Source organism: Tympanuchus pallidicinctus, unplaced genomic scaffold (assembly GCF_026119805.1).
Source record: "Tympanuchus pallidicinctus isolate F22 unplaced genomic scaffold, pur_lepc_1.0 scaffold12, whole genome shotgun sequence".
Lineage (NCBI taxonomy): Eukaryota > Metazoa > Chordata > Aves > Galliformes > Phasianidae > Tympanuchus > Tympanuchus pallidicinctus.
Window position 1 is genome coordinate 12560343 of NW_026294637.1, and position 23934 is coordinate 12584276.

Consider the following 23934-nt stretch of genomic DNA (forward strand, 5'->3'; position numbering starts at 1 on the left):
GGCTTTAAACTAGCTCTGAGCCCTTCCCGACTGTACCTTGTCCCTTTCTTTGTCTCCAACAGCATCAAAACAATTCTGAAATTTCATACCTAAGGCTAGTGAAGAAGAGCATCTTCTGCTGCCTGAGGTCACAAGCTTTGTCCACACTGGGAATCTATACTCAGCAGCTGCCCATCTATGGTCCTTAGCTTTCCCTTCTTACCATCACTCCATGATTTGATCACTTGCCTCCACAAGGTCGCCACAAAAATCCTGTTATGTTCCGTTGTTCATCTTTCATGATGCTCCAAGTCTGCTCCCTTGTCCACCGGCTCCTGAACTGCGCAACACAGTGCCATGCCTGCAGCACAGCTCCTGAAGGTAAGGCTAATGAGCCCTCAGCTCCTAGAAGAGGTACCAGACACTCTCTAGCAGCAGCATCCTTCCTCACAAGCCCCCTCCCATGCATCAGGGTGTTTCCCAGAGCTGGCACTGAGGACCAAGCCCTGTAGTAACATCCCCACCACTGCTAGACATCCCATGCTGTCTGGGAGCAGAATTTCAGGGCTCTTTTCTTTCCACTGCTGCACTCACCAACTGATGTCTGTCAGCTGTAATGCCTGTGACCAGCTGAGAAGGCTTCTCCCACAGGTTGAACTGAGCTTGACAGTCAGCTGGAGTTTCTGTGGGGCCTTTGCCTCTCTGCTGTGTAGTGTTTCTGGGCTGACAATACAATGAAGGTTTGCAGTTATCCAAAATTTCTCTTTTAAGAAAGCATTTTTTTAAAGGCAGCATGTCTGGCAAACAGTATTTCTGCACGTAAGCAGCTACATACATATTCAGTAATGTATTATGGTGGAACTATTGTTCACAGTGTACTTAACAGTACTAAATGCAATGAATTGTTACTATTTCAAGATTACCAACTTGCACTTCGAATAACTGAGTCACAACTTATCAGAATAAACTTTTATTTACTGCTTTCAGGATTCTTATTTTATACTTTAAAGTATGCAACAAATACTGCTACATTCAAATCTATACAGATTTACTGATATATCATTCGTGTTTTACAAAACTGCTTATAGATTTGGGAAATCTGTATAAATTACCTTTATTTACATGTAGTATCCTCAGCCCTAGCAACCTAGTCAAAGAATAGAACAAACCGGGATTTTAAATATCCCTTAAGACCCATTACAAGTTACACAATTTACATATCTTCATAGAGAGATGTGCTACAATACCTTCTTGCATATTTCTGAAGACTGACTAAAGAGAAACTTGCTAGCCAAAGCTAGATGCCGTCATTTCCTCTGATCATGTTGGTAATAAAAAGTTCAAATTACAGCAAGCTGGGTATATCAATCAATTCTTTTTCTTTTATCATCAAGCTGACTAATCTTTTTAACCAGCACTTGCTCAAAAAAACAAACAAAAAGCATTAATATTCATACAAAATAATACCCACATTTACAAAAGAAATCAAACTAATATTTATATGACAGGTCGATCTACAATAAATTGCACATTGTTGGTTATGACTTTGGTTATACTGTATTAACAAATTTGGTTTCTAGACTAACAGTGGAGAAAAAATATAAAAATGCAGCTATAGAAATTAGCATAACCTGTAAACATATTAAAGAACCAAATTCTGCCCCTGGTTATATGTGCAAAACTCCCATACATTTCTGAGAAGTTTGCACACATCAGACTGCTGAACTTGGCCCAGAAAACCCTGTAAACATGTTCTTTATTGTTACGTAGTGCAATACTGCAAGAATGGATAATAAAGGCCTCTAACTACCAGTAACCAATACTCTGTGATACTCATACAAATTTTGCTTTAAGATTAATTTGTTGCAAAAATGCTGAATTGAAAACATTATCCATTGTTGAACTACAAATTTATCAAAAAAAGTGAACACTCAATAAACCAACAACAGTATACAAATTCTGACAAGAAAAGATACAATTTCTCATTACTATTCAGAATTATGCTGCTTGTGCCTTATAGAAAGTCCCAATTTTGTTACATTGTCTTAACAAAAGCAAGTTAGAAATAGAAATAATAGAATAAAAAAAACTGTAAGCAAGTCAACGTTCTGCAAACTGATAGCTGATAACACCAACAGATGTTCTGCAATGTTTTACCAATTATGCTGAATTATAAGGTGCTCTGGGAAGGTCTGTAGCAAATAGCCTGAAGCAGCACAGATGATATTGCATTACATGAAGTACATATTTTTAACTCACTAACAATTTTAGTCGTTTCTCTCAAAGCAGCAATTCAAATTTACATCCTCTGCAAAGATTTCTTCACAGTTTTACTTCAGTAGTTTACTGCAGGACAGTCTGTCGAATACTGTAAGAACAAGCAACTGCTTAAAAACATTTTAGCTGTTGACTTACTTGGCACTGGCCCATCCAATGTATATTTCGTAGTAACTATCAAAGTATACAAAACTGTGGAAATGGCAAAATACGTTTTCAAACGTTAGTGAATTTTTAATACTTATTTTACAAGTGATACTATGAAGATTGAATACTCATGTGACAAAGTAAAATGGTAGTCCCTGGAAAATTCAAATCTGTAAACCCTTGAAATGAAGTTGCAGCACTGGACCGTTACAATTTATGTCTGTGGTTTAATCCACCCCATCAAAGCCCTGAGTATTTTCAATCGCTAGAAGAAGTTTATCCCATAAATCTTCAAATGAATCATACGGGGGCAAATCCAAGCGATTGAAGCTGAAAAACAGATGAAAATTCTTAAGCATTTCATCATTAACTCAACGATACAGTTTACCTAAATTAAATACTCACCAGGTATGAGCTCTTGGCAATTTTTCAGGGGTACCCCACTGTTCAACTGTAAACAACTGTGGTCCATTTGAACCTGTAAGGAAGAGCATTTCAGTTCTTACCTGAACATATGATTCTTATTATCATTACAAATTATGAAATACATTGTTCTTTAGTCAGCCAATTCTGACTTCTGCACGAATCAAATACAGAACATGCAATAATGGTCAATAATTTGAATCTACTTGAAGTATTTCTTGGTACATCTTAATTTCAAGAGACTTTTACACCTTTGAGTCAGAAGTCTAAAACCTAAACACGTACGCACAGCAATTGGCATTGAACACTTCACATGGAAGACAGTTTTATGCTACGTGTTTTTTGTGTGAAAATGTAGACGTATTTATCACAATGTGCCAAGTTACAAAACCCAGCAGAAATTATTCAATGTGTACCTTTACCTAGGCTACAGCAGAGTAGAGCAACTGAACACTTTTTGAAATACAGCAGCCATATGTGTAATTCCACAAACTCAGCGACCTCATGAAATGAACACATGCACCTGAGAAAACTCTTGGTTAGCAACTGCAGCTCCAACTACACCTGAGTCTTCAGCAACTGTTTTACATATGACATATCTGAAAGTTTTTTTTTAAATCTAATGAAGTCGTCCCATTGTGGATGGGAAGAGCCCTTCATAACCATTTACTTAAGCTGTTGAAAGCATTTGTCTGCAAAAAGAGCATAGTTCAGAATCACTATTTTGTCAGAGAACAGGAGATGACCTGTAATGGCTGGTGCCCTCTCACTTCTACAGGGAGACCATCAATACAGATAGGAAGCTCCCAAGATGGAGTTGCTCTCTGCCTCTAAACTGGAAAAGGCAAAACACGTTTCAGATGAGTAGCAGTAATGCTAATATGCTGACCATGAATACATCTAAGGTATACAGCTTAAGGTACTCTACACAGTACCTACGAAATTATTTTGGTTTTAAAACTCAATATGAAAAAAAGAGAAGGTGACTATGACTCCTCTAAAATGGCATTTTTTGTTTGTTGTTTTTTGTTATACAAGTTACACTTGTCAATAAAAAATATTTCATCTGTGGTTTTATGGAGGCATGAAAAAAAGTATATGCATAGTCACATTAAAAAGAAAGGATGATACTATAACATGTATTAAAATGCATAGTGCACCAATAACAAGTAAGATTAATGAACTCAAAGTTGTAGAAATGGATGTGGAAGAAGATAGACAAGATACATAAAAAAACAAAGCAACAAAATACACAATAAATGATGTATGATAATATATATATGATAATATATATATTAAAACAAAACAAGTGGAGAAAATCCTCCCACAACTGCTCACATACACAGAAAGACAGGAAATACCAACCAATGCACAGTAACTACACTCTGTATATATACACTGAATGAATTTGACAGACGACAGCAGACACTGAGCACATAAAATATCATCAGGAAAACTGATATAGCAGTAGCTGTGGGACTACCTCCAGCTCCACGTTTGTTCAGCATGCAAGGCTGGTTAGAGAAGGCAAATGGAAAGAATGCCTGGAAGAAGGATGAAGCGGAGACGTAGCTCTACAATTGACAATGCTTTCTACCATGCAATACAAAGATAAAACTCCCTTTTCACAACCAGGTGTGAATAAACCTGTATTTTAGCCACCCAACTACTGAGCTGGAGGCTTACAAGGCAGAGGTAGGGAGAAGACAAGAAGTAGAAGAAATCTCATCTGTTTTGTGCCTTTGTTCTCAAACTTCGGTCGATTCACACCGTACTTTTCTAACGAGCAGAAATTCCCGGCGTGGCCACAAGAGGGAGATGTGCAGCTAGGAAGCGAGCCGCAAGAACGAAAGCAGCCCGGGCGTGGGGCACTGCAAGCACCCTTCAAAGACAAGCAGGTACGGGCGTGACTGGGCCCATTGCTGGGATTTAACGAGAGTGGCATGCTGACCACAGTAAAGAAGAAACGACTATAAAAGAAAGAGCCAAAGCACTGTGCTCACTGAATTTTTCATTAAGATTAAACAGAGATAGCGAAACTGTGATTTGGCCAGAAGCTGCCCAAGGATATAAATCCCTGAGCAGAAAGGGGTTAAGAGATTCAACAGTTTCTTTCCATCATTCCTTACAGGATTTTGTTTTATTTGTCTAAAAACACTTCCAGAGGCAACAGAATTCCTATCAAGTTCCATGTGCTGCAGTTCCAAAGCAGTGCCCATGGATCGGGTGTGAGAGCAGACACCTGGCTCAGCTCTGCTGCACACACCATCCTTCTCACTGGTACTCACAACTCCTTCAGTGAAGGAGTGGAAAGAAGAGAGGAAAAAAAGAGAAAAAAAGAGAAAAGAAAGAGAAGGGAAAACCAGGACACACAGTGGTTAGCATTTTTTATAGTCCTATTGTTCTATATACAAATCACTGTCTTGTTTACAAAGAAGGAAATATTTATTTAAATACACAAGTTAGACTGTTCTGTCACTTGCCTTTGCAATTCAGCCTTAACGAATTAGTTTAGTAGGAAACTCAATAGCTGATGGCAGCTGAAAACAGATTTCTCACAAGCATCCCTACCCTTTGTGGGCTGTCCTATCTGCTTGCCCACAGACTTTCCACAGCAGGCCAACTCATTTCAGCACTGCAGTCTGCTTCCCACTGCCATCTGCTTGCTTCAGTCTCCCTACTGTGGGTTTGCTATTTCTCTCTTGGCTCATGCTTAACTCACATCATTTCAGTGGTCCACTTCAGAGTATATCCTTACAAACAATTCTATCTGTGTAGGTGTGGCTTGGGGGCAGACAAAAGCAGTTACAGAACTCATGAGAATCTGAAGTTAACCGCTCATGCCAGCATGTCTTTGTAATAGTATCTTCTATAGCAGAATTTTCTTGAAGCTCATCAACGTGTGAGAGAACTTTGTAGCTCTTCAGAACTCATTTTAAAACAAATTAAAAAAAATAGGTATGTTTAAAGTCAAACATCATTAAAATAGCTGAATCATGTTCTCAGTCAATTGTGAACACAATCTTCGGTACTCACCATAAAGCTCAGCAAATCCATTCATAGGTACACGTGACGTGCCAGTAACAAATTGTAGTAATCTTATTCTCTTTTCAGAGTCCATCATTAAGACTGCCTGTGCGTGATAATGATTACAATTAAAGACTTAGTGAAAGGTTTTTAATTAAGGTTTTAAGCTAGTAGATTTATGCAACATACTTTCCACCCCTACTGTCTTTGAAGTTTCCTGATGTTATCAACTAGTAGCCAAATCCACTATTTTATTAAATGGAAGATTTTAACCTCTTCAGTGTAACTATGCCACAGAAAGCTACACAATAATATTTAACCAGTTTTTTTTTTTTTTTTTTTTTTAAGGCAAGTTCTCAGCAGTCTGTTACATTCCTACCATGCATATCATTCAGTTTTCTTACTGTCTCAGAATTTTCAGTATACAAATATTTACCCAACTACTGATGAATCAACTACATGCTGACCTAACACAGCTGAAACGGTGCATCTTCTGAACAGGTTTAAGAAAAAAAAAAAATTAAAAAATCTTGCAATACCTTCCAAAACCACTGTATTACTTGATGATTTACACTGTAGCCATTTTTGTATTTTGTATGTAGTTTCCAATCAGCTACATCCACATCTCCCAGTCCACACATCAGTAACTACATAAATGAAAAAAAAAAACAAGCAAAGTTTAAGTCTGTAACATTAAGTTTCATTATAATTTGTTTTCTTTTCAACGGTATGCTTACCTCCAGCTCATTTTCATCAAAAATTTTAATCAGATCCTGAGGTATTAGTTCAAAAAAGCCCTAAAAAAAAATGACAGAAGGTTTTAAAAATCAAGTTAATATTATTTATGCATTTTTGTTTGCATAGAATGATATTTATGTGTTATAGAAAACAGAACTTAAGTAACATATCACATACAGGTGTTTGAAATTCAGTCATTCACCGTCTGGTTACAGGACCTTTATTTCACATTTCTTTACCAGCTGTACTGATTTATCAACTCTGATCATCAGATATGTAAATATCACTTACACAAATAAGGATAAACTAGCTAGTTTCATTTAATTATTTTAGTCTGATTCCATTTTCATCATGCAGAATTCATTAAATAATTTGCATTACAGTTAAAGCTGTCAGCAAGGATTGAGAAATATGCAAATTTTCCAGTACGAATTCACCACCTCAGTAAAAATTTACCAAAACAACTTAGGACAGAAAATTCAAAGCTGCCATTGGAAAGTGCCACTGCCTTTTTTATCCTTGTAACAGTACTACCACAGGTCTTTCGGATGTCACATTCTAAAAAAACCTGTCTTAAGATCGGATGCAACAAACTGAGCAAATCTTTTGTTTTTAAAATTATACCTCTTTAAACGCTGCCATTTGTTTCTGTACTCTGCTCACAAATCTCCACTGAATTACAAGACTGTGGAAAAAAGTGAATATTTAAATTAAAAACAATTTATACACAGTAACAACTTTCTTTTGTTAATACAGCCAACATAGGCTTGATTCTTAGAGAGGCTATCCACAGAGATACCCTGCACAGTGACCACCACTTACTGAATGTAGTCTCTCTTGTTCTTGTTGGTGACAACAATTTCCGATCCACCACTTTTTAGTTCATGTTGATGGGTCTAAATGAGGTACACAGAACAGATTTTATGTAAGACATGTACAACAATTCATGTGTTAATATTAGGTAATTCAGCTAAATCTTGAAGAATGTAGAATTTGAAAATTATGATAAATAGTACACGTTCCAGAGGTCATAGAATAAATATTTTTTCTAATACATTATTTAGAGATGCCAGATGACAGTATGTCAATCTCAATTTTTTATTATTTGGCTACAATAACTGCCTTAAATTTGCATACAGGTTTTCAGTAGTATTGGCTTCAGTAACTGCATGTTCAGTGAACAAGTTTCATTTGCAAATATCCACGAAAAACACTTATAGAACAATTTCAGCAGTGACCTCCTGTAAATATGTGAATCTACTCATATATTAATAATTTTTTTATATCAGTAACTGATTTATACCATCAGAACCTCAGTAGACAAATGTCAAATTTTCTATTTATTACAGATGTAGTATTTCAGACTCTTAAGTGGAATCAATTTAGTTACACAAGATATCAAAGGCTATTTAGCCTATTTAGATCTTCCTGGCACCTGTAATTTAAAAAACCTTTGGTATTTCTATGTGACCTATCTTGGACGACTTTCTATACTAAACCAAAGTGGTTTATTCCATAGTTGTCTTGAACAGCTTCAAGAAAAACAAAACAGAAAACCCTATTATTACCTCTGAGAGAAATTTACGATTCCAACCATTTCCCTACAAGGGCATCTTTCCCAGCAAATCAGACAAAAATCAGTTTCCCCTCGATCAAGTAATGGGACCATCAATATTTTAGTCTTAGCCGCATTTATAGCAACAGCCACGTTTCAATGTGAGTGTTAAGAAAAAAGTATAAGATATTGTTTCTATGGCTGTGCTCATTTCCAAGTCCTTTATCACATCACATCCTGACTAACAAAGGACAGCATGAGCATGTGCCAGCTAAAGGAATTAAGTTGAATAAACAAAGCAACATGACTGAACGATGGATTTTTTTTGTTTGTTTTCTTAATACCATACAGATGGTATTAAGCAACTATTCTGAAAGGCCAAATATTTTGTTTTATGTTTCGCCTATTCTAATTTACATATGCATACTAACCTGTCCAAAAAGTTCTTCATCAACTATAAATCTGAGGTCCAGTTCCGCTGGATCATTTTCAAGAATCCATCTCAGAGAATTGTAATATTCACTATCCTAAAAGAGGGAATTGCAAGTTCAATGAATGAATATGAGAGACTTACTGAAGTAGACACTGCAAAAAACAGTGTTTCTTAAACAGATACAACTAAGTAAAACAACTCATAGTCTTTTGCAGACTGAGTGCAGTAGTGATTTCATTGTACTTGCCCATCAAAGCCAACAACAAACGCTTCACTCTATATTGAAGGCAGAAGATTTATGTTTCAAAGACCTTGAAAAGCAGATACATTGGAAAGCACATAGCAATTAAGCCTTAGCAGAAAAGTGTAGAGCTTAAAAAAAAAATAACATGGGAGATTGTGGTTTTAAATACATATATACACACACTTAATTAGAAGTAATTAACTATATTTAAGTTTTTATTTCCATTTGCGATATATTCTCCAAGCATGAACTATAGACCAGATTTTCTCCAGTTTTTTTTTTTCATTTACTGTCATCAGCATTCTCACAGGGACATGAGAAAAATGGAACATAACACTCTCTTTCCAGATAGGTGACATCTGTTCTCTTTCTACAGGAGAAACTCCTCTTTAAAACATCACAGCTGTCCAGGACAACGAAAGCTAACCTTTCAGTGCTAGGTGGCACATTTAGTTTTAAAAGAACTGTGCCAGTCTAATTAATCTGGTGTGAAAACATCACATTGGAATGAATGGTTTGCCAACATCAGATTCACAAACTAATGTAATGCCTAGCTGGTACGTGGATATCTGTTTCCCTCAAGGCATCCTATCTGAACTCCCATCTTCAGTTCTAAAGCTTTGATGGACACATCCCTGCTACAGTAAAGCTTGTTAAAGGAAAATGACCACATAAAAACCCCTTCAAACAGGATGCATAAGCTAGTAACTCACAAAAAGGCTGCTCTAATTTAAGTGCAAGGGGAATGGTGTCAGTGAGAAATTAATTTGTTTGTTACTAAATAAATAGTTTATTATTAAATTGCGTTCCTTAAAAGCACAGTTACTGTAAGCATCAGGTACAATGAATGGAGTAAATAAACCCTTTTTTCCCTTACAAAAAGCTACAATGCAGGTTAGATATGGAATGGTATGTTTATGAGCAGCAGCCTCTTGTAATGGGCACAGACAAAAAGGAAATCTCTCTTCACAACACAATCATTAGGCTTTTCTATACATAAGTAACCAACAATCATAAGCATGAAGTATTGTCAGCATAAACCAAAATGAAAAGAAAATTCTTGAAAGTGGGCAAAGTCCTTTGCTCATTAGAAGCGTGCCATATAGATCTTAGAAGGTTACAACCTGCAATTTCAGAATAGTGAATACACAATAAAGTTGTCACATTTCCAGCTAAAAATGGCTCTGTTACAGCTCAGTGAATTCCACAGTCTCAAACAGTCTGTACTGGGTACACAGGCTCTACAACTGTACAGAACTACAAAGACTTCTGAAACTGAAGAGTCAGCATTCTCAGGACATCAATCACATGTACCAACACTGCAATAGGACATCACAGCATGTTCAGAAGTCTAAACATGACTCAGTCTCTCACCTCTGATTTTATTTTCCCTTTATCATCAGGCAAGACTTCAGAAACTTAGGACGTGAAAATTAAGATACACAGTATTTAAAAAAGAAAAGGACAAGACAAAAACTATTCTATTACTCAGAAGCACATAGCAACTATATTCAGAGTTCTCATGAGACAGTAGAAACAGTAATGAATTAGAGACTGAGCAAAAATCATTCTGCCCAAAACCACTCTGGGTAATACCCCCATTATCAGGGAAACTAACTAAATTTACAAAAGATTGTTTTTTCTCTAAAAATACTATACTTTATTATTAACTACACTTTTCAGTCTCTGGAAATACAGGTAATATGTTACTTTTTAACAATCAAAATACACACAAACATAAGAAACAGGTTGACATGGAGATTTCTAAGCTGTTAATGCTTATATTTATTTCTAAGTAACTTTCTGCCTGAAATATTTTCAGAAACATCGAATTTAGTCAAGTTTTTTGTCAACTAATTGAGGCTGGAGTCTGTCTGTCATTGAAAGTTTCAATTCCTGCACAACTTCATCTCACAGAACACGTATCCTAAAAATTCCCTGAATTATGCATTTTTAATCTTCACAACGTCATTAATTACAAATATGAAAAATTTAACATGAAATCCTAATATACAGATAAAGTAAATTACATACCACAGACTCCATATCATGAAGCGTTATTGGCTTTTGGAGCATCATCTTGTAGAAAGGACGGATGAAAAATGCTTGAAAGGAAAACAAACATATTGAACAGTAGGTAACAACATTCAAAATATGCACGATATCAATCCAAGTATTGTATGAAGTAAATACCAACCATCCAAAAGTTTGCCATGGTAAACAGCCATTCCAGCTACTCGACCTATAAACTTGAAATAAGAGAGATGATCTTCATTGCACAGTCCAGAGTTTGGGTTGATCTGCAGAGTATAATTATCTCTAAAGTGGAGGGGAGCAGAAGGAAAGAAACAAAAACACAATTTTTTAAAAACTGGAACAGTTCAGCATTCATAGATCTGAAAGACATCACTGATTAAATCAGGTATTACTTTTCATGAAGTTAAAGAAAAGTTATATTTGGATTAGTAAATTACTAATCCAAAATTAAAAATACTCAACAGAAGATTCTATAAGCTTAGCAGAAATAACACCACAAATTATCATTGTAAGCTACAGATACACCACATAGAAGTGCTTAACTCCTATTAAAGTAGTTTGAATTACTTTGTCAGCATTATCTCTTAAATACTGTCTCTTTGTTCTGAAGGTAGTAGATAGCCACAGATGTATGTCTGTGCAAGCAAAGATGAAAAGGCCTACTGCTGAAAACAACAAAAAGGCAGATTTTCTTTCCTCAGTACTCTTCTGCAAAACTAGTATACACAGGATATTTCAGTTATTATCAATTAAACCCTCCAAAGTTGTTTAGAAGGGAGGAGGAAGAAGGAAGGAGGGAAAAAAAGAAAAGAGAAATTAAACTAATTCCATTTTTAAAGTATGCAGGAGAGATACAATGGATCTGCCTTCCCTAGCACTCAAAAATCTTCTGGAACTGTATTACTTACGTAGCTGAATATTCGAACAATCCATAGTAAGGATTGAACATCTCCTTAGAGAGAAGGAAGAACCATTCCCTGGCCACTCCTCCATAGTCTAAACCTTTTTCACCATCAAACTCAATCCAAAGTCTTGCTTTAAGGAAATCTGCTCTCTTCACAGCTATAATTCTTCTGTAAGAATCTTCAAGGATTGTTGTGCGATGAATTTTCATTTCAAATCTGTTTGGAATATCACTCTAAAAAATGACAATGAAGAGGAAAACAGATTTATGGAACAAATATCAGTGTCTGTTAACAGACAAAAACAAATCCTTGTCTTAAATAACGTGGAAACAAATGACTGACAAGAGGTTCTATTTACACAAAATTCAATCAGCATGGAAAGCTTCAGATAAAGTTCTACTGATGTAGAATCCCAAGAAAATCACGTTAAGATAAATTCTTATTAATAATAACATATGCTTAACTGAAGGACAAATAAAGTTAACTGTCTTTAAATGTAAAGCCTATATTTATAGGCATATGTATATATATCTCCATCCAACAACAGCTTGATCCAAGCTGAAAACAAAAAATAATTGGGGTGAGTGCATTATCTATCATTTCCCAAACTGTAAAATAATGTACAGTATAGATATCAAATTTACATAGCATGTGAAATATACAGGTCTATTTCATCATTTCAGACAGCTAAGAAGCATTTTAAAATAAAACACAGTATTCTTAGTTGCAAATAACTTTTACAGAAAAAATGTTCAAGCAATTATAGAATCTAAAACCAAATTTAGATGATTAAAAAAGGTCTACAACAATTCAATCTCAATTTAAATCAATCCATTACCCTAATTATCATTTGCATAGCTGTCAACATTTAAAAGGCAATGCTAAAGTATGCTTTAAAATCTGTGTTTTTTAAAATTGCTCTGGTTATACTGGATACATGAGCAGTGTGTCACTTCTCAGGCAGAGATAATGACATTAGAACAAACGGTAAGCTGGCTGACTATGAAAATAAGATGTGCATGCAATTATGTAAGATGTACACACCAGCTCAAAGTGCATAGGTTTTAGAAAGGCTAGAGATAAATTTACAAGGTGAAGGTGAAATAAAGGTATCGACTAAAACTCAACCACTACACAAAACATCCCCAAGGACACAAAATTTGGTGGCAGCTGCCCACAGATGTTTTCTTATATGAATAACCAGATGCTAAGCATTATAAATACAGCAGTCACTGCCAGCTCAAACTACAGTTTGCAAATCAGATTTATAAGCTTAACATTTTAAGGCTATAACAATTTGTTACAGTCATCTAGCCTGATCAGATTTCTACCTGAACAGTTTAAAATCTTTTTTGAGAACTCCTCTTTCCACATTCAGATTTCCAAAAACTATTCCATGCTATTACAGTGATTTTCAATCTTTCCTGTTTACAGCCTACCTCAGTGTTGAGTATTTAACCTTTTAAAATTTCTGCTTTCTAATTAGACTGCTTTCAGTTTCATGGCTTAAAGTCACAAACCCTACTGTTAGATCCAATGGCAATTGTAATCAAGTTAATCAAGCTGCTGCTTCAAAAATGTATATATGATCAGACAGCCCTTCTACATTCTCTAAGCAGGTCAGGAAATACAAATTCTCTTCCCTTTAACCCATGCTTTCTTTGTTTAGGGGCATGCATTTCTTAACCTTGTGCTGGGTTGCTGCTGATTACTAACCTGTTTCTTCAGTTTCTTTCTGAAGAACTCATACTTCCTCTTGTAGTCCCTGGAGTAAGGCACAGCCTTTGGAAAAACAAACAAACAAAACCCAAAACCAACAACTGAAAACGTGTTCTAGGTATTCTAACAAGTAATGTAAGAAACTAGTCTATATTTGTGAAACATATACGTTGAAGTTCTGAGAAAACAAGAACTTTTTTTTTTTTATTTTTACTAAGTATCAACAATATTTTCAATTTATGAGTATATGGATAGCACAAAAATTCTGAAAATTACTGCTTTGTTCAAAACATTTGTACTGATCAGAATTTACCCCACACAGAATTTATCCCACACTTTACTATTAACTGATGTAACTGACTAAAATCACTAACTGGTCAAGATCAACGTGATGAAAATGTCTTTGATGACTTACACAGTGTTTAGTCTTTCCATGCTCTATCATGAGAAACCTGGCTACAAACACCTCTATTTTCCATGGACAGAGAAGGTTGTTTACATATGTGGGCTATTAATAAACACAGATATCAGTTGAACACTAAAACCCACTCTATAATTATAATGTGTACCATCTTTGCAGTTAGTCCTGGTAATTTTGCACTTCAGATAAAGTATCAAGGCCAGATCATTATTTTTCACTTAGAAATGAATTTCATTCCCTTTATAGACATTTTCTTTTTGAACTGATTTTTATTTCTGGTATTTAAAGACCACTTCCAGAGAAAATCTAATAGGCCTTTAAAGAAATAAGTATGTCTTCTTCAAATATCTTCAAAATTTCATCTTGTAGACCTGGTAAATGATGAGAGCTTGTTTGGATTCTGTCAGTCACACTCCTGAATGACATATAAAGCTATAAGAAAAAGCTTACTGGTCCAGTTATCGCCACGTTCTGCAGTCGAGGATCCTCCCATTGTGTTTTCTTGGTATCTGCAAGGTATTTCATAATTATTTCCCTTAACTTACACAACAGTAATGAAATGATGAGTGGTGTGAGAATATTACATTGTACGTACTGTGGTTTATGAAGAATATTCTTCCGTCTGTGTGTGTTCTCTCTTCCCACCCTGGCTGTAAGAAGGAGATACTTAATTTATAATCACACTTTGCATAGAACACAAGGTCATCAGCAGTTGTAGGGATTGCTGCCTGCTCCTCCCACCTACTCTTAACTCTGGAATTTTAAATTTAGTTTGTTGTTGCTGTTATTTGAAAAACTGTGTTTTCTAAAGCAGCAGGCTGCATTTTTTTCCATGTACAAATTTAGATAGTGGCAGTTAAATTGTTATACCTGAAAAACAAGTAATATTATATACTTACTGGTAATGGCCCTAGATCTACTGGATCTAGGGAAGTCTTTCTCCTCAGATGAGCAGGAATTTTCAGTCTCGGATCTTCCTTTGAGAACAAAACAATCAGCATGTTAAAACTGTTTTGAGGGTTTGTTTCGTTTTGCTTTGCTTTAATTTTCTTTTCCTCTTTGTTACTGAGCACGTAAGAAGCATGCCTGGTACCAACAAGATAATTGTTGCATATTCTACAGCTCAGCAGTTCCTTGAGGATCATCAGTCATTCAGTCCTTTACAATCATCATGTTTTAATCTATTTAAATGCTCTCACTTTTCTATGTGCATACACACACACACCACACACACCAATCCTTCACTTAAATCAGTATTGGTATAACTGAGTAAATCTTTCCACATAGTTTCTGGAACACTCGGTTTTATTTGTTTTGTTGTTTTTTTTTTTTAAGTTTAGGGTTTCTTGTTTTGGATTTGGGTTGTTTGGTGTTTTGTTTTGTTTTTTTTTTTTTTGCAGGGAGAAATGGAGAAAATATATTTGTGTTACATGATCCCTTTCCATGATTCCAAAGAAATTAAAATTCATATGGAATCATTTCATATATTCTCTACATTTCCCTTTCACCTAGCAGTAATACTGACCTACCCTTCAAACAGTTAAGTCCATCTATTAGGAGAGGCTGGTGATAAGCAGTACCACTCAGCAGAATCAGCTTTACACTCTCATCCATACTGTGGCTACACCTGGCCTGCTCCAGGAATTCACAGCAATTTGCATTGTGCACTGTAGGATGTGAAAAACTCAAGGTAATGGATTTCTTGTTGGAAGATTACAAAACTGACCTCTGTTAACAGTGCCTATAAGCTATTACAGTTCTACTGTTTTAACAGCAACATTATTTAGGAGATGCTCTACACTTGCAAAACTGGTTCCCATACATAGTATTTTCCTTCTAAGTTAAACTTGCAAGTGATAATACAGTTTGTAAAATTCATGAGATTCTTTTCAGCAAAGACATTTTAAGTTACTCAGTTTTTTGGTTTTTTTTAACTCACGTATGTTCCATAACAGACGTGACGCAGCTATCTTGCTCGAATAAATGCATAGCAATACTTTCCCTACTGACAATAAATCACATTCATATCTGTAGCCGTATTTTCCTTCTTGCGTGAGGTGAGAGAGTCGTTAGGTTTTTCCTTGTTCTTGTTTTTAGGAAATAAACATGCTAGTAATGAAATGCATAGATTTCTTCAGCCTCAACAAGTTTGCTGAAAGCAGGAAAGCCTTGACTTGAGATAAACTAGAACTTCAGTCCATGAAAGCAGCTATCATTACCCATGTTGTAGTTTTGGTGTTGTGGTCAATAAAGAACGGTCTCCCATTAGGTGCATGCCGAACTTCCCAGCCTTTAGGGAGAAATCCTTGCTCCACTTCAGGCTGCTGATTAGAACACTGTTGTGATGAATCACCTGATGTTGCTTGTGGCTGTCTTGCTATAGAAGTATTTTGTGCAGTTGGCAACTGACCTGCTTCCATAGCAATCTACAGACAAAAAAACAGAACAAAAATAACACTAATAAGGAATGTCTGTAGAACAATGTATTTTATCTTAATATTAAGGTACTAATATTTCTTGATTCATGAAAGCAGTTTCATGAAGCAAATGCCAAACAGTAGACAGGTTTGTTTATCAACAACATGACTAACAATCACAGATTAGGCTACCAAAGTTGAAAGATGTTTTTCAGGCTTCCCCAACAGCTATCACATTCCAAAAGGCTTTCCTGATACATAAATCACAGACTGACTTACCATAAATACTGCTGTTACTAACTCCAGTTGCACTCCCCCAGATTTTTGTATTTGTTATCAGGTTATGCCTCTCACATGTTTTATTTCAAAGAGATCTCTAAACTTAAGTCCTATTATGTGAGGTGTTTAAAGGGTTATATGAATGAAAACAATACTTAGAATACAGAAGGTACCTGTACAACTGGTTTTATCCAAGTAGTAGTTCTGGAATTGTGATCTATGTAATATGACCTCCCTTTTTCATCTTGTCTTTCTTCCCAGCCTGGCGGTAATCCAGATGAAGTAGGCAGTAACTAAATGATAACAGAAGAAAAAACAGTTAAGAAAACTACAAAACTGACCATGAAAAGGCTTTCCCCTGCCAAATTAAAAAAATATTAATTAACAAGATCTATGATTTTCCATGGACTGGAAAATTAGAAAAGTAGTATTTAAATCCTTACTGAAGTATCAAGTGAGAGAATTATTTTATTTATTTACTTCTAATTCAAGCTTCTCATCCAAAAGGATTAAAAAGACTAATTTATATATCTGCTTTAGACTTGGCTGATCCAGCCTAATACTTCTGGATAGGAACTCACAATTTTGCAGCATCACCATGAAAATGTAACATAAGGACAGTGGTATAGCCTTTATTATAAAAGCAAATGATTTCAGGAGTAGTATTTCATGGGAGAATCATTTCCCTCTGTAAGCTCTATCCATGCATTAAGTAATGTTAACCTGAGAACACAAAGTCAGAAGATGGAAGTTCTTTACAACTGAACTTCAGTCTTGCTAGACTCTCATAATTGCAACATTATCAGGAGAGCTGCCCATTATACATAGTTATAAAATAAAATGCTCTACATCCTCCAACTTCTGTGCTACACAAGCCTCTGATCAGTACAAGTGTCTTGAACTAATGTTTTTGGATGGTGACATACCACTGGATGTGCAGGCTGCTCCTCAACTCTGTATGTTTGCAGACTACCTCTTCTGCTGGAATGGTTCTTGAAGTAGCAGAGAAGAATGGCATATCAGCTATTATTGCAGCTTTAAGTACAACAGCAAACTGTAAACTATGATTATCACATTTTAAACTGTTACAGTTTTCATCTTGAAAATGTCATGTTTTGAAATGACCTTTTAAAAAAAATTTTGTAAACTGATGTTTCAACGCTGTAACATCGTTCACAGCATCTACTGTAACTTAAAGAAAATTAATAAGAGACTTGAAAAAGCTTTGAAAGCCCTAACAATAGGTATTTGGGCATTTTAAACATCAGTTACTTGCAACCAGTTACATTACAATTTTGAATTTACAATATAGAACTCATCACTATTTTGTCAGAGGACTACAGCCTATGAGGCATCAGAGTCAACACAAGTTTTCAGAGAGTTTAAAGAAGACATGAAAAATTGAGATAATAGCTTTCCAGAAGAGGTGGCTCAATTACTATAGTTTGTATAAGCACCCATATTTCTGCCTAAAGCTATTTCTTATATCTCATCCCCTACAATTATGCAACTGTATTTCATCCTCCTCCAGAAGTTTCAAGATTACTTGTTCTCTATATACCCATGCACCCTCTTAGAATATTTCAGAGAAAGCAATTGATTTTGTTTTGTTTTATTGTTTGTTTGGGTTTTTTTGATTGGTGGTGGTGAAGGGATACAAGACTGTCGTTCTAGCTGGCTGCTACAAACAACATGAACATCTGTTTTCTCCTTTACCCACCAAGCAAACAGAAATAATGGTTTTCTTGGTATCCATAGGATGCTGAATACGTAAGTCTTGTGGCTCCCACACTTCTCTATTCCCAGAAACACTTCAGATGACTTTGTAAAATCTTATAAAAACACAAGCAATTCACCTTTAAGTCACATTTGGAATGGCAACTTCAGCACCACAAAAGTTGATAATTTCATTTAAATACTGACATCTTATGCATCATATGGTCTGGGTCACCTTTGCAGGCCTTCCTCAATGGATAGTGGATTTCTCAAGTCATATATTTATACATATCAGTTTACAAGGCTATTTGTGAAGGTCAGGTTTCACAAGACAGCTAAGCTCATTTAATTGCTTGCTGCCACCAAAAAGACTCACTCATTGCTGTGTACTCCTGCTGTTTTTCCCTTGCTAGTGTAGCATTTTTCAGACAACTTAGGGTGCTCTTTTAACTTGCTAAAACAGCAAAAAACAGCATTGAGGAGAAAAAGCAGATAGTTTTCTGCTGGGCTAGTCTGCTGAACAGACTTGCAGGAAGCTAGACAAATTTCATAACTGGTGCAAGATTTCAGAACTGTGTGAGTGAAGTCTCTTTTTTCATTGCTATGTTGTCATCAAGTTTACTCAGCCAAAATCATAGAACCTTATCCCAATATTTGCAATGAAAAATGAGTTATCTTTAAGCTTGTCCTAACAGAAGAAGTTACCAGTATGGAACTATTTCCCTAGAAATAAACATTTAGAATGATTACAGCTTTCTTAATCTGCACTTTTCAGCAGTATTCAGATCAGCATGACTCTGGAATAAAAGGTAGATTTAGATTCTAAAAAATAGTTAACACAAGCCTCAGACTCAGGCAGAAATTCCTGTTCTAGATAAGTAAAGCAGGAAATAATAAAATGTTTGCTTGCATAGTAAAATTACTCTTAAATTCTCAGCATTTGAGATAAAATAAAAAACAAAACAGTTGATACAAAGAGTTTATTAATACAATTTTAACAATGAGAAAATGCAACTTACAGTGTAGGCTGCTGACTGGCCAGTAGCTGAACTTCCAGAGGTGTTAAGTCTGGTATTCAGCTCTTCTGCAAGATGAGTCTGTATATCGCAACTGTTCTGTGGCAGAGGTATTTGAGGGTTCTCATTGCTATACAATGTTGCCTCATCTTCAGTTATAATTTCCCAGCTCTTTAAAAAGAAAGAAAGAAAAAATATTTTAAAATAAGTAGTTTTAAGTTCTAAATACTTAAAGTAAGCTTCTTGACTAGAGGTGAAAGACTACATGTGTTCCAGAAATATTTACATATGGTTTTACCTCAGGAGAATCTCTGCTGTCTAGATTTTCTGTATCTTCTGATATCTGCCGCCGATGAGTGAACGCATGCTGGGCCTCCAACTGCACGTTACCAATATCTGCTACAGCTACATTGTCCCTGTTGAAAAAAAAAATCATCCATATTAACGTTATACTTTTCAACAGCAGAAAGTACACTTTACAGCTGTTTTGGATGGAGAAAGTGAAGCAGTTGTGAGCTATACAATTAATGTGAATTGTTTTGAATGGGAAGCATCAGTAAAATAAAATAATCAGATAGCATTTCAAGTATTATTTTTCAAATTCATATGCTAAGGGACAAAATTTGTAGTCTAAAATAGAAAAAGAAACAACAAAACACCAAGATAAATATAGTCACTGCTGGGAAGGAAGAACCAGTCTTAGAGCTGAAAAATAATCTCTGCAGCTTTTCTGTATCATCTCTTACAACTACAAGCAGTTTCACCATGGACATAAGCTTCCAGAGAGTAGAAAGGATGTTTTGTAGTTAAATGGACTACTAGCCAATGACCAAAACATATGGGCTTGAATGTTCAGATGTGGAAAGGTCTCAGATCTAACTCTCAAGGTGTGGATTTTCCAGTTCTTCCTGCCTTCAGTGCAGCTAGAGAAAACTGAAAACTAATGTAAGGCTCAAATCTTCCGGCCAAAAGACATACTGAGCAGTTGGTCTTTTCCACTGTGTTCTTCTGAATTCATGATTGACATAATAGGTCCTGCCAAGGATGTCTTGCCTTTCTTCCCAACCTGAAGGCAGTGGAGGAGATTCCTGCTGCTGCTGTTGTGGCTGGCTAGAAGCATCCGGTTGGTCCAGTAAAATCCACCCAGGCTAAGAGACACAATATTAACTACTTTTAATTTGCATTATCAAAGTGAAAAAGTATCCCAAATTATTAAATCACCCCATTTTTAAGGTACAGCTCTACTATATCTTAAACCACTAAGATTGGCTCTCGGTTTTGTTGTATTTCTTAAGAAATGAGAGGACAGACTTCTGCATGAATCACTTTACTCTCAAACTTCTTGAGATGTAATAACAAAAAGATATATGGAAATATGGCAATGCAGTAAAAGAACAAAAGTGAAGCCTAATGTACATTTTCCCTTTTATGGAAAAGAACAACAATACACTCCTTCAGATAGAAAAACTATTTTACACTGACTCACAGCTGTACAGCAAGACATAAGCAATCAGATCTAACTGCTTGTTTCTAAAAATATTTGGTTACTTCCCTCAATAGCCGAAGACCAATGTTTGCTAGGTTTCTCAGCAAAAAAAAAATATATTTTCCCACCTCCAATTCCTCGGCCTGTTCTGTGGTTTCTTCTTCAGATCCATTGCTTTTAGGTAAGTAAGTCATCTTTAATCTAAGGTGACCTTTAACTCTTGATTTATGGCTGTAGAGGAGAAAAGGTGTTCTTACTGTGCACTTGTGAAGCTGTTACAAAATTCAAAGCTAAATAAGTCCAGCTGGAGGATTATTTTGAATCTTCTCTATATAAACTTGACTTTTTACAGTTTCAATTAACCAAGTTCTATAATGGTACCAGCTTTAAGACTTGGGAACACACTCCAAAATGCTAAAAATTTAAAATCAAGCAATGAAAATTCTTCAAATTATCTTTTCTGCTAACAACGTGGCTAAGAAATATCTATATAACCCAAGGGAAAAAACACTGACAAGCACTTCATGAATTTTATCTCTTGCTCTTGCTGATCTGGGTTAAAAATCTAAATTTAAAAACAAATACAAAAATGTGTAACACTAAAATCAATACCAAAGTGTCCCGTATTTTATAATTGCTTGTTTTCTTAACAGGACTTTTAACATGTGAGCAGCTTTTCAGTTTAAGCTTTGTTATGTAATTAAAGTCATATGAAAGTTTATGAGAGGCAAACAGCAGACATCTTTTAAAGGAAGGGAGGAAACAATTTCAATTTGAGAAAGAATTTGAACAAATGCTGACTTTAGCAGAACCACAGACAATTTGCTCCACTGAAATTAAAGTTTCTGTGATGAAAACATGAAAATGTAGACAATATTTATGTACATACCAGAATTTACATAATTGTATTGTTTGGATATGAAAGTTAGAATTTATATGTGGTATTTACTAACCTTCTTGGATGAAGAACAAAATCCCTAAAGGTATATGGTCTCTCCATACTTGGATGCTCTGTCTGGAATAAGAGAAGTTTTTTCAAGAAGTTTGTATCATTGAAATTTGTCGTTTAGGCAAACTATCAGAAATTCTAAATCAGTTTTTTAAAGCCTGTGTAACTTCTTGCATTTGAATTGCGTGTTCAGTTAAAGCTCTGGCAATCAGAGCCAACTTTTATTGTAGGAATAAAGTTAATTCCCCAGTTCAAGGGAAAAAAAAAAAGAACAATGAATCTTTTCAGTATGTAAAATATATATACACACATTACAGTTTCTAAAGCACAGGCATAGGGAAAAGAAACCGTTCAGCCTGAAATCAGTCGTTTCTCACTTTGTGCAATCAAAAGATCTGCCGTAACTTTTTTTTCCCTGCTTTGGTATTTTTCAAATATTCTTATGCAGAACTGATGTGAAAAGCTTTGGGATTTGGCAAAAATGAAAATCTTTAAAAAAAAAAAAATAACAGAGGAATCCACTCTTGAGAACATCTCTTCTGATTCATGAAAGCGAAGTTGCTCAACACAAAGAAGCACAGAAATAGACAGATGTGATTTTATATTTATATATCCTGGGTACAGCTATAGAAATATACATGAAGGACCATTACAGAAAAAAAATATATATTTCTTTCTGGTTAACAAATCCAGCTGCTGTTTTGCAATTCCTACAAAAACAGTTAATTTCTTACAGTACTGTGTGTTCAGGAATATTTGGAAATCCTTTTTTTTCAAGTCAAAATGGATTTTGCTTTCTCAGCTGTCTGAATTCTGGGATCTAACTCTAGGCTCTTGTTAATGTATTTTAACCATTTCCACAAGTACTGTACAAGAGAAAAAAATTGCATTTATTTGTAGAATTTTTAATTAAGAAAAAAAAAGTCAGATGATGCAATTCCCTACTGTATTTTCAAAAAAATGTCTTAAAAAAATGACAATATTTGATTGGGAAGAAGCCAAAAATTCCAGGACATAAGGTTAGCCACTATTACATTAAAGATTTTAAAGGTTTTTTTTTTTTTTTTTTTTTTTTTAAATCCCTCTGTTTTTGTCATTCAATCTTACTGAACACCTACTGTACTGAATCTCAGAAAGAAAAATGCTATCATATATCAGACATTTCAGTGTAAGTATCCAAATAAATACCCCTCTGAAAGTAAAATGGAATTAAGCTGTCCTTTTTTTGTTTTGTTTTGTTTTCTTCTATTCCTGCCCAACATAACACAGTAAAATGCTGTGGAAAGACGTAAGAGGGAAAAAAAGAAAAAGGAGAAAATATATGTTTTGTAATCATTTCCTATTTTTCAAAAACAAGAATTGCCTTGGATTCAATACCAGGTAGGCCTTTGATTAATTAATTTTGGTTTTGGATCTGTTCACTATCTTACTGTACAGAGGAGTTAACCTCTCTACATGCCTATGACTACCAGCCCTTCTTAGTTGTAAGCAGTCTGCATTCACACAATATCAAGGAAAACAAGATGGGAACCAAAACTACATGCAATAATGAGTTTTTAATATAAACTGATTTCATTTATCCAAAAATAATTTTATTTATCAAAGATATATTTGCTTTTGTAAATGAAAGATTGTTTCAACAACAACAAAAATCCACTTATGTTTGAGCCAATGAAGCACAGTAGATTTAGATGGCAAAAACAAGCAATTGGGATGGAACAAATGGAACAGGGAAATGCTGACTTTTGAGGAAGTTAAGAAAATGAATGTGAAAATACTCAAGTCAGACTACGTAGTTCTGGCTAAAGGTAATGCACCAATATGTGATACTGCTACCCAGCTTCCCAGTGGGCAAGAAGAGAAAGCTTTCTCTGGAGGTACATCACAGCTACTTGGCCCTGAGCAGGGTGCTGTGACCACGCGTCCTGCCTACAGCAGGAAGCAGGACAGGTCTGTTAGTACTGCCTAACATTTTTAAATATATTGAAATATATTAAAAAAAAAAAAAAAAAAAAAGGAAAGGCTTATTTATTTCAGTGTTTTTGGTGATCTTTCCTGAAAACTAAGAATGTACTTTGCGAAAGGAATGCAAAAATGTACAGATATACGGAGCAAGGCTAGTTCTGTTTTCCACCTATTTTCTTGTGCATTTATTTGTGGGAACAC

At 35.2% G+C, this 23934-nt stretch overlaps 1 protein-coding gene across 3 annotated transcripts in view; it reads right to left on the reverse strand.

Moving 5' to 3' along the window:
- Positions 1-933: 933 nt before the first annotated feature.
- Positions 934-23934, reverse strand: part of NEDD4 (NEDD4 E3 ubiquitin protein ligase) — a 49948-nt gene continuing 26947 nt past the window's right edge. For all 3 annotated transcript variants that reach the window (XM_052671738.1, XM_052671737.1, XM_052671736.1), the window contains 23 exons: positions 21773-21834; positions 20948-21050; positions 20312-20481; positions 19632-19749; positions 19337-19504; positions 17528-17593; positions 16775-16894; positions 16125-16331; positions 14805-14882; positions 14501-14555; positions 14356-14414; positions 13482-13547; positions 11769-11998; positions 11021-11142; positions 10858-10928; positions 8578-8673; positions 7414-7487; positions 7216-7276; positions 6591-6650; positions 6393-6500; positions 5863-5959; positions 2809-2881; positions 934-2733 (listed from right to left, as the gene is read on the reverse strand). In XM_052671738.1, coding sequence (XP_052527698.1) covers positions 2631-2733; positions 2809-2881; positions 5863-5959; positions 6393-6500; positions 6591-6650; positions 7216-7276; positions 7414-7487; positions 8578-8673; positions 10858-10928; positions 11021-11142; positions 11769-11998; positions 13482-13547; positions 14356-14414; positions 14501-14555; positions 14805-14882; positions 16125-16331; positions 16775-16894; positions 17528-17593; positions 19337-19504; positions 19632-19749; positions 20312-20481; positions 20948-21050; positions 21773-21819 — 2352 coding nt within the window. In that variant the 5' untranslated portion in view covers positions 21820-21834 and the 3' untranslated portion in view covers positions 934-2630. The remainder of the gene's footprint in view (positions 2734-2808; positions 2882-5862; positions 5960-6392; positions 6501-6590; positions 6651-7215; positions 7277-7413; positions 7488-8577; positions 8674-10857; positions 10929-11020; positions 11143-11768; positions 11999-13481; positions 13548-14355; positions 14415-14500; positions 14556-14804; positions 14883-16124; positions 16332-16774; positions 16895-17527; positions 17594-19336; positions 19505-19631; positions 19750-20311; positions 20482-20947; positions 21051-21772; positions 21835-23934) is intronic.